The sequence below is a fragment of the Falco rusticolus genome, chromosome 1, assembly GCF_015220075.1.
Source record: "Falco rusticolus isolate bFalRus1 chromosome 1, bFalRus1.pri, whole genome shotgun sequence".
Classification (NCBI taxonomy): Eukaryota; Metazoa; Chordata; class Aves; order Falconiformes; family Falconidae; genus Falco; species Falco rusticolus.
In genome coordinates, this window is record NC_051187.1 from 68,247,160 (window position 1) to 68,264,561 (window position 17,402).

The 17,402-nt window shown below is 44.4% G+C and overlaps 1 protein-coding gene across 2 annotated transcripts in view; it reads right to left on the reverse strand.

Annotated features, from left to right (window-relative positions):
* Positions 1-17,402, reverse strand: part of KIT (KIT proto-oncogene, receptor tyrosine kinase) — a 60,452-nt gene that overhangs the window by 26,232 nt on the left and 16,818 nt on the right. For both annotated transcript variants that reach the window (XM_037382976.1, XM_037382966.1), the window contains exons 2-5: positions 12,310-12,549; positions 8,395-8,673; positions 4,912-5,048; positions 2,053-2,212 (exon numbers count right to left, since the gene is read on the reverse strand). In XM_037382976.1, coding sequence (XP_037238873.1) covers positions 2,053-2,212; positions 4,912-5,048; positions 8,395-8,673; positions 12,310-12,549 — 816 coding nt within the window. The remainder of the gene's footprint in view (positions 1-2,052; positions 2,213-4,911; positions 5,049-8,394; positions 8,674-12,309; positions 12,550-17,402) is intronic.

The following is a 17,402-nucleotide window of genomic DNA, read 5'->3' on the forward strand; positions in this document are numbered from 1 at the left end:
GAATTTAGACAAAAAGTCAACCTCAGATCACTGCTTCTTCCCACTTCGTAGTAATCAAACTGCTGTGGCCAGCTGGGCACCTGAGCTCAGGAAAACCAGAGCCAGCGGGGCTTGTTGAAAGCATATGGAGCTGCCATAGCACTTGACAGATGCTTTGGAGAAGAAAGGATGAAGTAAACTCACAGCAGGCAGGTATGCTCTAAAATGCTCTCCATCATTAGAAAAGGTAAAAAGGTTTTAAATCTGGAAACTGAAGATTTTTAATTCCTTCACAGAGTTTTTCTATTTTCTACATAAACAGAGGATCCTCTATACAACCTAGATTCAAACTCGGACCCAAGAGCCTGCAAATAAAATCTTATGATTGTGCTATCAGTCCCCAAAATGATGTTCTAGAAACCGTTTAAAGTTAGGTAAATTAACTGTCAAAAAAAGTAATTAGGAAAATTTACCAAAAATAAGTCATTATTTCTTGTAAACCTTTTGGCTAACATTAAAGTCACAGCAATTTAGGTTCTGATACAATCCCAGGATCTCTCCAGTACACACCATACACCACTTCCCAGGACTCTGGGACCTGGCACAGTTCAGGTAAATATAGTCAGTTTGACAATGAATGATGAAAGGCATCCATGAGATAGAGTTTATTTTATTTTAAGTCAAATTTGAGAGGGTGGGGAGAGAAAAGTATCTTGAAAAGGAAAGATTCCTGCTTTTCTCTCACTTTTTAAATTAAATACACACTGCATTTTACTAAATACAAACTTGTTACTTTATTTTCGGCTTTTTATAATGTCATGCTTTCTTTTAGTCCCAAGACCTTCTAAAGTGAATCCTTTCTAAAGCCACATTTGCATACGTAGTAGTCCTAAGAATTTCTGTAGTGAAGAACTTCCCTCTTCTTATAATAAAAGCTTTCATATTGCTCCCCTTTGGGAAAAGATTTTCTTTGGTACTTCACAGTGGTTCACTCTTTAACACATGAATTTAGTCTCTCCTGTAAAAAAATGAGGAAGACATCACTGCTGTTATGAGCCGACCCCCTCAAATGGTGGAGCAAGGTTAAGGGCACTCAAACCTCTGCTGCTCTGCTGAAGATTTGACCCGCATAGGTCAAACACTTCTGTTTTCTTTAAGTTACCAGGGAAAGGAAAACAAGTCATGTTGCAGGAATACTGTGCAACAGAAAAACAGATTTGAAAAGCAAAGAGGATCCAAGGCTATGCTTCCCTCAGTTACTACATCCTTGAATGGCAAGGAACTGAAACAGTTGTAGCCAACTACACAGGCTTCTTCAGAATGATCTTATTAACTATATCAATATGTCCTTAATTGTCCTTAATTTATCAAATTAGCAGGTTTCAGCAGCTTTAAAATTCAAAAGGCACTGTGTGTCACAAAGCTAATATATAGCAGACTAAGCAAGTCGAACAAGAGGAGGGAGGGAGTTTGCTCACTGCTAAGGGACACAATCCGAAACCTGTGGAAGTGATGGATAGTGTGTTTACCACGGGGGCGAGCTCTGGAACAATTTAATGCTGTCTATGCATACTGCCACATACCTCACAGCATTATTTTAAATAGAGGTACATATATAGCTTTATGTAAAAAACACTGACATGCCAATGTCAGCAACATTTCCCATGCTTAGAAGGTAGATATTAAAGATATGCTTTGAGCTTGTACTGTGAAATTACTTAAGCATAGGGATAGTACCAGGCAAAGGTAAACTACTTGCTGAGACTGATCTAAATTTAAAATTAAACTGGGAAGAATGAGATAAACCAGAGAGATGGAAACACTGTTGGATGGTTGTTCTAATATCACATTCCAATACCATGCAAAGGGTTACAGAAATTAAAGTGGTCATACACACCACAATACTTCCTCAGCCATCCCCTATGGTACCAGTCAACAATAATCTTTTAATAAAGCAACTTTACTCACTGAGGTTTATGGGAAAGGAGAGAGATGGAAGGGAAGGCTTCCTAGTGTTCTCACTTTCTACCTCCCACTCTTAAAAAAATTAAGATTTCTACAAGAACCATTTACCTAGTGCTTTCAAGGTTACTGTGGCACTGTTTTTTCCAAAAGGGTTTTCTGCTTGGCATGTGAATTCTCCAGAATCATTAACTCCCACTGAACGGATGTTCAATGTTAATTTCCTTTCGTATCCATAATCACCCAAATTTCTGCTTTTGCTTGTAACAATCTGTCGGTAAAAAACAATTAACATCTAAAACACTGTGTATGCAGCATCTTTCCCAGATAAATTAAAAATAGAAGTAATTATAACTTTGCTATATTAATATTCATAACTTTAAACCGGAATAATAAGCCAGCACGACAAACCTGTCACTAGAATCTCTCCATGCAAAACAAGTGTGTGATCAGCTGTCTTTGGGAGATAATGTCCTCTCCTAAGCCCTATCCCCTCCCCTTATTCCTTTTTTTTTTCCCCTCCTCAAGCTCCACTGTAAGGCAGGAATGTGTGTATGTGTGTGCATGTATGTGTGTTCACCTGCCCTGACAGTGCCAATGGGAGAGACCAGCCCAAGCCACAAAGATTAAACATTTAATTTCTTCAAACGTTTCAGTCATGTGAAGAAAAGGGTGCCTGTGCCAAGGTCAACTGCCTTGTGTCAAGGTCAGACCCAGCTCACTCCGGCTGAATTTCTAATGCTGATGAAGGTAAGGAACCAACCAAAGGTTTTATTTGCACTAACAACACTTCTAGCTGTAGGGCTTGATGCAAAATGACCACCGGGTTTTGACCTTCCTAATGCTCAGAAGCTGCAGCTATTGTACAAAGCCATTGCAACTCTGAAGTGTGGTTCGCCACTCAAGTGGTGCCTAAAAATCACTGCTCTTTAATGGTTGCAATGCTTCTCAGTGAATGACAAGAGAGAATTTAAGGTGCTGGACCTTCATTTTAAACTGGGTTGCTCTGTGCCTTGAGGCCCCAGCATCTCCTGATTGCAGACATACTGCAGAGTGACCTGCTGGCAGCAGGCGTACACTGGAAGCCACTCTGATTCTTGGTCCATAGCAATCTAGATTTATTAACCTTAAGGCAACTAGAAACTTCATTCTCTTTTGAAAGCATTAAGTATATCATGATTCTATGCCTACGTATGCATAGAAAAAATAAATGCTTTGAGATGTTGACTTTAGTTTCTGTGAGAATGCTCTATGTGGTTGAAAAGACTGATAAATTTACATTGATTAATCCAAATGTAGACCTGGACTTGTTATGATTTTCTAGTAGAATGATTTCATTCTTGGAGGTTTCAAGAGCTTCTAGATAAATTTAATCTTCTCAATGTAATTTTGATTCCTCCTGAGCTATAATAATCACAAATAGAAGTCTGGTTTTTTGGATATGCTTGCTTGTAACAAGTCTCCTAATTTTTCAAAAGTGGCGATAACTTCAGTCATACAAGGAAAAAGTATTTTGGGTTTTTTTCCTCTCACCTATTCAGGACAAAATGTAATTCCACACCTATTTAAACATGACTTTTTATGTATTCTATTTCAGTACAACATTTAATTTGATAGTCAATATTTAAAAGATAGCATCCCCTGCTATTTACCAGAAAGGACAGAAAGGTCAAACTTATTTGATCAAAAATATTTTCCTTGTGGCTTTTACTCATCAAATGAAAAGTGATAAAGCACAAAAACTTCAGGGAAAGCCCTGATTTCATCACACTGTAACAAAGAAAAGGGAGAGGAATGAGAAAAGAAATTAAGTTCTCAGATGAAAGACTTGCAGTTGACCTTGGCACAGGACCAGAAGCCCCATATGCATCTCCCATGCTGCCTTCATGTCATTTAGATCTCCACACCTTTGGAGCTGCGAGGTGGGATTTCTGGAGAGCGAGCACTTAGCGAAAGCAGCTCTGCCAGAGCCAGCCGATTAGGTAAGCATGGCATGCCCAGCTCCAGGGAACGGGCCTCCCGTTCGCTATCTGTCTGAGGAGACGTGATTTATCCAAACATCACAGCATCACAGAAGCCCTTTTTTCCATGCAAACGTGGACTGCGAATTTCGTATTCTGGTCACTAACATTAGCAGTAAAAGACCAGCCAATTAGCATGGGAGCGTATACAGCAGGAGTTACTAACAGGTCTTCAGAGGGCTTTTAATTAATTTCCGAGTATACCCGGAAGACCAAGAAGCGTCCTTAAAAACAACCCAGTGCCTGCTGCTTCTTTCAAAGGCAGAGCTGGCAGCACGCTGGCTGACCAGGGGAGGGGATCTCTCTGCCTCTCGTTTGCAGAATAGCTGTGCTGCTGATAATGAACTCTCCTGGAGCACTTAGCCTGCCAATAATTTAATTTGGTGATGCCAGGCAGTAACTTCATCTATCACTAAAGACAGAAGCCAGTTCTCTGGTTCATTTTTCAGAACTTTCCCAGTTAGTGAGGCACACCATGTAATTTAAATGAATTAATCATTCCTGTGAATGCTTACTACTATTCCTGTCACACACAATCCCATGCTAATTAGCAGGTATTTTACTGTTAATGATAACGACTAGAATATGTAATTTGCAGTCCATGTGTTGATATTTGCAGCTCCCATTGATTGCAATGTGATGTGTAGGCACTCCGTGCTTCCGTATTTAGGCAGCCCAACAGAGGTCACCTAAACTTCACATTGAAGAGCCTAACTTTAATTTCTGTTTGGGAAGAGAAGCTCATGCAGATGCTTTTCCTCTCAGCCCTCCACATGGGCACAGGACAGTTGCTGCTGGTTGCTCACTAGTCTGTGGAATGTGGGACCTCTGGAAATGCAACACATCCAAACTGATGTAGCATCAGGTATCCAAGACAAGCATGTGAATGTCTACAGAGAGTTTGTGTACTGTGCCGAGGAATACACGATACAATTAAAAAGGAACTCACCCCACTTTTGTGAGAAATCCAACTAGCTTTTACACTACTATCCACATCCATGATTGTGCATGTAACTTCAAATTCTTCTCCTTCTTTGAGAAGCTCATAGCTCTTGGATAAGGTGATGACAGGAAGAGTTTTGTGAACTGGAAAACAATTTAGAAGTATGTTACTTTTCATTAGCTTCAGAGCTTCCAAGGGGGGATAAAAATCACCAGTCATTAACTTTCCAATAAAGTTTCAGGCCTCCAAGAGCTATTCAAATTTCTTTAACACATTACACAGTTGTTCCTTTGCAATAAGCCCATTTCTGCATCAATCTCCCTTCAAGTTACACAAATAACACAAAGTTAGATAATACTTGTCTGAGTGTAGCAACTTGTGTGAAGAAACCTCAGGGATTAAAAAGTTGACTCTGGAACCAAAAACAGGGTGAGGATCAGCCACTGGGGAAGACCAGCGCAGCATTAACTGCAACTTCTAAATAGAAAATAATACAGCGGACACCAAGTGCTGTCTGACAGGTCCCTGAAAAGCCCCTGATGGACAGCCTAGGAAGTACAGGTACAGCTCAAGGACTTCAGCACATCTGCCCCTAAAAGCGCCACAACCTCTGCTCACAGTAATGGCTTGCAGAGTTGGCTGGAGCCAAGACCATGGACAAGTTTGTCACCCAAGACGTAGTTGGTTACAAGCAGCCATGGGCTATCTGCATCCCTGTTCTGCTTTGAGATGCCTTTTGTCAACAACTGGGTATATTTGAGGAAGGTGTGTCTCTTAGTGCTGCAAAGCTCTTCAGCTCTTTCTCTGTTCCCTCCACAGTTTGTTTTACTGTTTTCTTCATCCTTTCTTCAAATTTTCCTCATTTATGAGACTCCAGTGAACTTCCCACTAGGGCCTTTATGCAGGCTCACTTTCTAACTATGAATGTAACATATATCAGACAAGGTCTCCCAGACTCTCTTCCTGCCTCTGACACAAGCTTTGTAGTTGTCTTTTAGGTAAATTACATGAAACTTAGGAAAACACCACACTTTTCAGCCATTCATACTTTAACAATAACGTTTTCCTCATGTTGCAGTAAGTGGCTACCGGAGGGAACAAAGAAACATGTTTGCTCTTCAGATATAAAGGCTCACATAAAAACCCGCCCCCGGCATTCAGCAGTACCCGGGAGACAGGAGGAAGCCAGTGCAGAAGGCATGCTGTGTTCTCACCCGCCAGAAACATCTATAATAAAAACCCGTAAGGCCATAAAGGCTCTCATTGTTTTGAGAAGGGCTGGACATAAACACTGGCTGTGCTATCGGAGCAGGGCTGGTGTACATCCGAGTATGCCTGCACAGCTCTCTGCTTCATGGGTGCCTCTTCTGTCTTTCTGCACCAGAAGCTCAGGCCTGAGGGTCTGGGTGCCACAGTCGTGATGAAAAAAAAACCACTGCCTACCAAAGGGTCTCCTGTGCACTTAAATCTTCAGCAAAGAAGCAACTGGGAGTTTTACCCAGTGAATTCACTAAGGGCTGAGCACTGCAGCACTGAGGAAGACAACACTGCTTCGCTGCTGATGGCCTTTGGCACATGATCCCGCTTGCCACACACCCACCCCAGGCGGAGAACACAGGCAGAGCACCCGGTCCCACGTCCCACTGACCACCGACAGCTGCCCACCGTCAGTGAGCCGCTGGCGATGGATGCGGGTCAGCACCTTCCCATCTGAAGTCAGTGCTGTATTGCCAAGTACAGAATTTTATCCTGTAAATAATGAAATATTCCAATTCCACAGCATGCACTCTCTTATGTCGGAGAAATGTCAGTTATGTCAATCAACTGCTTGCTTACCTCGGCCACCACCGAAAACACAGTTGAAAAAACCAAGACAGCAAGAACGTCTTGATTTTTGTCATCAAAGAAGAATGCTAGAGATGCCTGTACTGATTAAACTTTTGTTCTCTTCTCATTAACTGAAATTCAGTATCCATTAATACTCACTATATAGAACCATAGAATCAGAGTTTCCAAATAATCAGAAAAAAAAAAAGACTTCTTGAATTTGCCACAACAAACTCCACACCTGAGATGGCCTCTGCTGCCCACCCCCTGCCCACCCACCAACAAGCATGGCACTGGGCAGGTCACAGAGCCCCAGCCATGGACCAAACACTAATGTGTCCCCCTCATCACACCACGGGGTAGCCCTCCTTCACCAACACTCAGGGAGATGCTGGTGGTGGCCTGGCCTCAGCTCCTGGTGCCTGGCACAATACGGGCAGCCAGGGGAAGCACAGCACCCCGACAGCCTGAGCCGTGCACCCCCTGCTCCAGCAGCAGCCTCGGCACCACCACTGCGACGCCATCGCTGCCGGCTGGAGGCCTCGCAAAGCACAAAGCCAACCAAGGCAGCCCCTGCCTGCCGCTCTCCTTCCAACAACAGGAACCCAACGGGACACCTCGGCTGCGCGAACAGCGAACAGCAGCGAGGGGTTGCTTCAAAGAGCCCCACAGCTACAGGCACAACAAACTCACTTACTTGCCCCTGAGGAAACACCCAGGCAGCCTGGCTTGTTCAGCTGCTCCCTCTGCTTCTCTCCTGGGATGTAGACAGCAGACTAACGACACGGGGGGTAACTGCAGGCTCCAAACTGCTCAGACAAAACCAGCCTGCAAAGCACTGCGCAGCCAGGCATCGCATTTCTCCTTCCTCCCAAAGCCACGTAACCACCCAACCATAGGGCACAAGGGCACGTGAAGGTCAGATATAGGGCATTATCATTAAGGGCCTTTTCCAATCTAAATGATTCTATGATTAATCAAGAGGTTTGCAGAGCCAAGTGTTGCATCTGGCAGCTCAGCCACAGTGTACTTCTCATCATGATCTGGGCACATGCCTACTGTTGTGATCATCCTCAATCACGAAGAAAGAGACAAACAAGGGCCCTTTGCTCCCCCAAGCTCTGCCTCTCCAATGAATCCCTCTTCAATGCCATCAATCAGTTCCTTCTGCTGTCACTTGTGGGCAACAGACATATAAGTCAGGCACCTAAATTTCCACCTTGCCTGCACAAACCTGTCCAAACCTCAGTGCACTGGTCTGTCCACAGTTTAATAGCACACCCACATTTCTTAGAATGGTGAAGAAAACACCTGGAAATCACCAGGAACAGAAAATAAAAGTGATCGTGGCCAACTGCTCAGCACAGCCACAAGCCAAGTGTCACGAGATCAAACCGTGCCCCAACACAACTTGCCCAGGACAAGCTTTATAAGCCCCCACCCTCCTTTGAACAGGCTGCAGCAGCCACAGGTGCCACAGAGCAATCTCCAGGTGCACAAGCACCTCTGGCTTTGAGTAGAAGCCTCCAGGAATCCACCACCTCCAGCCTCCCCATGACAAGGTCAGGATGCAAGCTGAGGCTTCACAGCACTTCCCATCAGCTCCTGGGAGGTGAAGGGTAAAATCAGGTGCTCTACAAGAAAACAAAAATCCTGTGTTACCTGGCCTCACATTCAGGAAAATGTGCTCTGATATTTTCTCAACTCCATTGTGCTTGGCCAAGCACTGGTAGCAGCCCTTAAATGACCTCTGTACATTCTTTATAATGATGCCTTTCTGGGGATTGGGAATGAACGTCATATTTCTGGGGAGACGTTTGCCATCACATTTTCTCAGTGTGAAATTTGAAACATCTGGATCTGTTAGCGGGCACACTAGCAGGATGTCACTGTCTTCTTTTCCATAGATCAGAGAATCAACAAGGAAGAGCACATTTGGATCTGTGAAGAAATACAAAGATCTGTCAGAGAAGTTTGCATTGCACAGGGAACTTCTGATGACCCTAACTCTGCAACTGGGCACTTAGATCAAAGAAAATTTTACATTCAGCCAGTAAAACCAAGTATCACCCAATTCATGTTTACCAAGAGACATTAAATTTTGTATTAAAAGAGCAGCACAACAGGAGATGTGCAGTAGGATTCAATACCAGACACGCTAAAGAATCATGTGCACTAAAAATAATCTTACTGCTTTTTTATTTGGAGATGGAGATGATTTATTTTTTTTTCTCCAAAACCTCCACCCTCCAACCCCAAAACAGTAAACAGATTTTCACAGACCATTAAAAGTAATTTGCTTCTAGCCAATGGCAGGACTGTAAGGTTTCATGCCCACAGAAGGATTTTGAAGAAATTTATGAGCAAATGGAAGTTGAAAAGCACCTAAATTACGGTTTTCACTTCTGTAAAATAACTTCTCTCTCTCTCTCCCCTGCTGAAAGCAGGGGGTTTTTTTCAGCCTCCTCAGAAAAAAAAAAAAAAAAAGGGGGGGGGGGGAGGGGATACAAACAGCATATCTGACTGAAAAATCATCATGTAATCTTTCACAAGATAGCTTTTATTGAGCGCTTAATCTCAGCCAACAACAGCACACAAACATACAGTACTTTAAACATTTCTACAGCCAAGGTTGAAGCCCATCATAGGTGACAAACTTGAAATGCTAAGAACCTGGCCATTAGTAGGCAAACACAAAAATAAAGGATAGTAGGCTTTTACAGAGTGCTTGTCACCATATTTCAGCTCCTACCTGCCCTCCCTACAGAGTAGCATGAATCAGAAATGTAGAAACAGAGGGGAAAAGTTTTCTTGGGGTTTTTTTTTTTGGTTGTTGTTTTTTGGGGTTTTTTTATTGCAAACTGGCTTTGTACAACTTGAATGATAAAAGATCAACAAACCACAACTTAACAAGGAAGAGTGAGAGAATTAGGTTAAGATGATGCGCAACGCGCATTTGGTTTAAGATGAGAAGTACCAGGCTGAAAATACAGCAAGGCCATTTACATAAAGAGTTAGGAAATGCCAAGTCAAAGGGTGCTCATCACTGGACAGAGAAGTTACTGGCTGATTTCTAGCTTAGACTGAGAGTATAGTTTTAACCTCAGTTGATACCGCCACCCAAGTAGCCTCCACAAACTAAAAGCTTTGAAGCATCAGTCTAGGACTAGAGGATGGAGACCATTAACAAATGAAAAAATAAAGCGTGTCTGAACAGAACCAAAGTGTCATGCTTTGCACACAGATAGAAAAATGCTATGAATATCTGTCACTCCTGAGCAGGACTAGAAGCACTCATCTAAATGTCCCTCCTGACAAAGACTTAACTGATTGGAGAAAAAGTGGACTGAGAGGAAACCAATATGGACAGAGCCAAGACATCTTCACTATGCAGAAAGTATGGCTTCCCAGGGGAAAAAAAAACAAAAAACCCACACCACACAAAAACAAACCACACACACACACATTTGTGAAAACAGAAGAAAGGAACAAAGACCTGCTTCACTAACAGCTGAAATTGCAGGGGAGGCCTTGGCTGGGGTAAGCAGAATGGCTGAGGTGCTCCCTCTCATCTTTTATCCCTCTCTGGAAGGGAGACATCATGGTGAGAAGACATGAGAGGACTTGCTGTACGGAATCCAGGCACAAACAAGGCTGCTCATGGTCAAGTTCTTCCACCACGGCTTTCCACCCCAGGTAATCTTGGGTAGTACTTGTTTTCTGAGAATACCTCAGGTTTCGAACACAAGTTGTGGTGCTTATCATTGCTTGCGTCTGAAAAGACTTGAGATCAAAATCAAGAGATTTTTTCTCTCCTATGTAAGTGTCTGAACTAGCCTGATCTTCACTAACCTTGCTTGGATAGGGACACAAACTGCTTCTACAGATACAACACAGGCACCCTCTGCCAAAGCAGAAAGGTGAAAGAGGTAAGCACCTATAGTCTGCCAGCACTGTGTCATCCTTGGTCACAGAAGCATAGAAAATTTGCTTTTCATAGATCCAGACAGATGTAAAAGATAAACAGCTGCCACCATTTTATGTGCCACTTGGGACTGCACAGGATCAAGGTTCTTGGTCCTGTTATCTCTGCATTCCCAGCTTCACAAGCAGGAAGTGTATGGGGTGCTTATGGCAACCCCATAAGCAGCTGAGCTCGTGGTAGCATCTTCAAGGTGATGTAAGGTGTCATTAAGCCACAGCCTATTGCAAAATGGTGGCCAACCTCACTTATTTTACTGCCAGGAACTTGTCCAAGTGAAGCTTGCACATTTTTCACACAATTAATACAAAGAAATTAACAACATGTTGCACGAAGGCCACACATCTTCTCTGACACTTTGGTAATCACGCTCAGTTGCAGCGTCACTTGCTATCCTGAGGTGAAGGAGTCACTCGTGATGGAAGGCACAAACATCTCTATGATTGCAGCTCTCTAGGATAATTACCATTACCTTCAGTCTACCAGTCATGGTAGATAAAGTAAACAATGTTTGTCACATATAGGTAAAATACATGCCAGATTTCCTTTAGTCTCAGAGAAAAGCAGGTCAAGAAAAACTTATGCATGGTAGCTGCATGGCTCTTTGAACAATTCAGGAGCAGTTAAAGGAGCACTCTCTAAATTGCGTGACCACTACATCAGGTATCTTCCTTTAGGAAAATACTCTTCACTGTGCTATGCTGCTGTCTCCCTGTCTTGCAGAACAACCTTGCAGTAATTGTCAAAGGATTGGTAGGATTCAGAGGAGGCTCTTTGAGACAACCCCTGCTGAACAACAAACGCTGTCTCTAAGAAAGCGGATGCTGTAGGACTTTTCTCCCTTGACAGGGAAGAAAGGCCACCAGAGCTATGTGAAGGAGAAGCAAAATGCTCTTTTCCATGGAAAGGAAAAGGGAATGCCAGGCATGGTAAACTGTCAGCTTGAGGGCAGCTGATGCAGCCACAGACCAGGAGCCAACAAATGAAGAGATCTGAAAACACTGCAGAAAGAACGGTAATAAAGGATTGTGAAAATGTGTCAGAGCAGAGGCATTTTTTTCCCCCATCTGAGACATTTCTGATCGGTCACAAGGTGGATCAGGAGCTGGAGGCAGAGGAATCATTGTTGCCTGCTGGTGAAGCCTGAGAGCACAGCCTCAAAAAGCCAAATCCTTTAGCTAACTGCCTCAATAAATCAAGAGCTTGGGGCCAAACTTACATGACTCTGTACTGATGGATGGTATGGAATTAAAAAGACATTTCTACATACTGCTTCCTTCCTTACAGTACAACTGACTCATAGAACTGATTCAGGTCACTTGGCTAGCTTCTAGGGAGCTCAGGTATATTTCACCACAAAACAACAGGGATGTAAAGAGAAACTCATCCAGAACTGTGCTGCAGTGACAAAGGCCATTGCAAACAAAGCTGGGAGCAAGTTTTCTTTCTACTGGACAAGGAAGAAGCTATCAGACTGTGTTCTTCCTCTGTACCTCACATTCATTCCCTCCTCCAGCATTTACTGTCCTATTATTTTGCCAAAAAAAAAAAAAAAAAAGGGGGGGGGGGGGAATAATGCCTTCATTGGTATTTACCTTTAACAAAAACGTAAAAAGATGAGACAATACTCCCTTTGCTTTTGCATATGTATCTGCCTATGTCTCTGACTGTTGCATTTTTGGTGTACCACTCTTTCTCATTGGAACTCCTTGCTTTTGCCGATGGGTCTGAGTTCTGGAAATTCCAAGTCACGGGTCCATCCTCATTGCATCTCAGCCTTAATTCCTCGCCTTTATTCACAACCAGTGAAGATTCTTCATGGGGCAGTAAACCACCTGGGGGAAAAAAAAAGTGCAAAATACAATGTCTTTCAATACAACATCATATATTTATCTGCAGTAAAATCATTATTTATAGTTGTATATGTGCAGTTAATATTTCGGGAGTTATTTCTTAAAAATACTAAGCTGCAATGGCACCGTGAAATTCTACAGACACCTTTTGACTTGTAAGACCTTTGGCACACAGAGCAAGTAACAACCGCAGATAGAAACTGGCCTTTAAAAAAACATTTTAAACTAGTTTCACATGTACCAGTTTCTGCGATGGGCTGGCTTTTGAATGGGAACAGACCCAAGCTATTTAAAAATTAAATTCAAGAACATATGAGCCTGATTCTATATGGCAGCACTTTTAATCATTCTTTGTCATTTACTCAGTATGTTGCCAAGAACTAAAGTTTCCTTGCTCAACAGTCATCTTTTTTTAACTGCTCTCTCATGCATTCAAAAGCTAGACTCACACTCCTAGAAGCGTCCAGTTTAATGAAGGCATCAGTACACGCTTTCCATACTTGCTTATTTCTCTAGTTGAAGTGCTAATTCATCATTTCTTACCTCCAAAAAATTTTTAAATTTCATGCAAAATATTCTTCAAGCTTCCATCCCAATGCTAGTTACCAAATTAGTTTCACTGAGGCACTCATCTCCCAGTCACCAAAGCTGCTCTAAACGACCTCTTAGCTTCTTTTTCACTGAACATGCCATAATGCAACTTTTAAAAAGTTCTCAAAAAATAAAGCTGTGTAAAATTAGCAGCTTCAATTCACAATTCCCAACTACTTCCCAACTTAAACTGCATACTTGGCGAAAGAAGCACAAAGAGGCTTCTCTAGATCCACTGTTAAAATAACTCAAGCAGGGGACCGCTAAGTTAGCATATCCCTGATGTGAAAGTCTTAGCGAACCTACAAAATTGAGTTCATAGCCAAAAATGCAGATAAATTCTTACTACTACGGACCTACTTGAACATCAGAAGAATCAATATGCAAATATTGAGGTGGTCTTGCAGGAACAAACCCTTCCCCTTTAGTCCTGCAGGTAACCCTTGGCTTACAATAACTGTGCTGTTAGCTAATGTCCCTCTCGTGTGAAGCACAGTTGTAGAAGATTGTACAACATCCATCTATAGTAGCAGTCATACCACTGAAAATACTATTTGCATTCAAAAACACATTCTGCGGGGCTGGATTTCCCTACCCACACAGATAACAACAGACATCCAAGCAAAACAATCGGATAATTAGTTGGGATTAAGTTATATGCGCCAGACTTAATTCACTCATCTCGCAGCTTTAGTTCTTCTTAAGGTACATACTGGATTAAGACCAGGTCAAGTAACGGCTCCTCTTCCTGACAAATCCACCACAGAGCAGGAAGAAAGGATGGCCAGAACACCTGCAGAGCCTAATCACTTGATTTGTGCTCTGGGTTTTGAAGGGAGCCCTTGTTCTCTACCTATCGCCTTCAAATTAAAATGTATTTTTCAGTGCTAAATCCAACAGGCAGTCATTTTTCCAGTGCTACCAGACATTTTTGATGTGAGGCCCACTAACCCTGCGTACATGGTTCTGTGACTGAAGGCATAAACAACCATCCTAGAAATAGTAATTGCCAGAAAAAGGCAGAAAAAAACCCAGTTCTCATTTCAAATCTGCTACCTCAAAGTGCAGGTGTGAGCCTGAGCCGTGTTACAGCAGCTCAAACAAGAAGAGTGAAAGTCCAAGGTCTCAGGAGAGCAGCTCCCAGCCAACAGTGGCTCAGCAGGCAGGAGACCTGGAAAAACCCTTTGTCCTGGCCATAGAGGTGCCTGACAGCAGGGTACAGGCAAGGAGACCTCCAATTTGCAAACCCCTCAGACCAGAGCCAGCAACTTTTGGCACCTGAGAAGGCTGAGGGCAAAGACCCCTGAGAAGGTCTCATGAAAGACCATGCAGGTCCTTCACGGGGACATCTTTGGAAGACGTCTCTGTTGTTTCCCACAGACCATAGGACAATTCCAGTGACAAACGACATGAGCTGCATAAAATAGCAAAAGTGCAATGTGGTATACCCACTCTGGCACTAGGTCTTCAGACAAGTCAGGGAAGGCTGGGAAAGGAGAGGATCAGGACATCCTTCACTGGCATCAGTCCCTGCCTGCAACCAGCAAGGTCTCAGCTTGGGCCCTGCCAGGGGAGGTTTGTGTGTGGCTGGGCTGGGACGGTCCCCACTGCCCACCTGCGGCCTCATCACCAAGGAGAACAGCGCTGGGCAAGTCACACAGCCTCAGCCACAAAACAAACACCAACAGAATCACAGAATGGTCAGGGTTGGAAGGCACCTCTGGAGATCACCTAGTCCAACCCCCTACTAAAGCAGGTTCACCTACAGCAGGTTGGGCAGAATCCCATCCAGGCAGGTGTTGAACGTCTCCAGAGAAGGAGATTCCACACCCTCTCTGGGCAGCCTCTGCCAGTGCTCTGTAACCCCCAAGGTAAAGAAGTTCTTCCCCATATTCAGATGAAACTTCTTGTGTTGCAATTTGTGACCACTGCCCCTTGTCCTGTCACTGAAAAGAGCCTGGCCCCATCTTCTTGACACTTGCCCTCAAGATATTTGTAGACATTGGTAAGATCCCGTCAGTCTTCTCCAGGCTGAACAAGCCCAGCTCTCTCAGCCTTAAGGGATATCCTCCAGTCCCCTCATCACCTTTTTAGTCCCAGTTCCCTGTCTCTCTTGAGCTGGGAAGCCCAGAGCTGGACACAGCACTCCATGTGCAGCCTCATCAGGGCAGAGCAGAGGGGCAGGATCACCTCCCCTGACCTGCTGGCCACACTCCCCATAACACACCCCAGGGTCCCATTGGCCTTCTTGGCCACTGCTGGCCCATGGGCAACCTTCTGCCCACCAGAACTCCCAGGTCCTTCTCCACAGAGCTGCCTTCCAGCAGGTCAGCCCCAGCCTGTCCTGGTGCATGGGGTTGTTCCTCCTCTGGTGCAGCCTCACACTTGCCTTTGCTGAACCTCATTGGGTTCCTCCCCACCCAGCTCTCCGGCCTGTCCAGGTCTCACTGAATGGCAGCGCAGCCTCCTGGGGTGTCAGCCACTCCTCCCAGTTTTATATCACCTGCAAACTCACTGAGGGTACACTCAGCCCCTTCATCCAGGTCATTAATAAGTGCTGACCCCTGCGGAGCACCGCCAGCTACAGGCCTCCAGCTGGACTCTTTGCCACTGATCACAGCCCTCTGGGCTCTGCCATTCAGCCGGTTCTCAATCCACCTCCCTGTCCGTTCATCTAACACACGCTTCCCGAGCTTACCTACGAGGATGTTATGGGAGACAGTGTCAAAAGCCTGGCTGAGGTCAAAGCGGACAACATCCACTGCCCTCCCCTCATCTACCCAGCCAGTCATTCCATCATAGAAGACTACCAGGTTGGTCAGGCATGACTTTCCCTTGGTGAATCCATAGTGACTATTCCTGATAACCTTCTTTTCCTCCACATGCTTAGAGATGACCTCCAAGATGAGCTGTTCCATCACCTTTCCAGGGATGGAGGTAAGGCTGACCAGCCTGTAGTTTACTAGGTCCTCACTCTTGCCCTTTTTGAAGACTGGAGCGACATTGGCTATCCTCCAGTCCTCAGGCACTTCTCCTGTTCTCCATGACCTTTCAGAGATGATGGGATAGCAGCTTAGTGATAACATCTGCCAGCTCCCTCAGCACTTGGGGGTGCATCAGGGCCCATGGATTTGTGGGTGTCAAGTTTTCTTAAGTGATGTCTGACATGATCCTCCTCAACCAAGGGAAAGTCCTCCTTTCTCCAGACTTCCTCACTTGCCTTCAGGGTCTAGGAACCTAATGGCTGGGCTTGGCAGTGAAGACTGAAGCAAAGGAGGCATTCAGTAACTCTGCCTTCTCTGTGTCCTTGATCACCAAGGCACCTAACTCACACAGCAACAGGCCCACATTTTCCTCAGTCATCCTTTTCCTACTGATGTACTTGAAGAAGCCCTTCTTGTTGTCCTTGACCTCCCCCACCAGTTTTAATTCCCAATGGACCTTAGCCTTCCTTATCACCTCCCTGCATGTTCTGACAGCATATCTATATTCCTCCCAAGTGGCTTGTCCCTTTTTCTACATCCCAAAAACTCTCTTCCCATAAACCTTCCCTCTGTTTGAGGTTTGCCAGAAGCTCCTTACTCATCCATACAGGTCTCCTGTTCCCTTGCTTAATTGCTTACTCATAGGGATGCACCTATCTTGAGCTTAGAAGAGTGATGCTTGAATAGCAGCCAGGTCTCTTGGACCCTCCTACCTTCTAGAGCCCTAACCCATGGGATTTCTTTAAGTAGGTCCTTGAAGACCCCAAAGTTAACTCTCCTGAAGTCCAGGGTTGCCATCCTACTTACTGCCCTGCTTCCTCCACACAGGATCCTGAACACCATCTCATGGTCACTGCAACCAAGACTGCCCGCAAACTTCACATCCCCAACCAGTCCTTCTTTGTTTGAGAGTACAAGGTCCAGGAGCACACCTCGCCTGGTTGGTTCCTCCACCACCTTTGTCAAAAAGTTATCATCAATGTTCTGCAAGAACTGCCTGGCCTGTGTGAGCAGAGCTGTGTTGTTTTACCTGCAGATATCAGGGTGGTTAAAGTCCCCCATGAGGACCAGGGTCTCTGATCATGAGGCTACCTCCAATTGTCCGTAAAAGGCCTCATCGACTTCCTCTTCCTGATCAGGTGGCCTGTAGCAAACACCTACAACAGTATCACCCATGCTGGCCTGTCCCTTAATCTTTACCTGTAAGCTCTCAACTTATTCTGCATCTGCCTCAAGCAGAGCTCGATACATTCCAGTTGT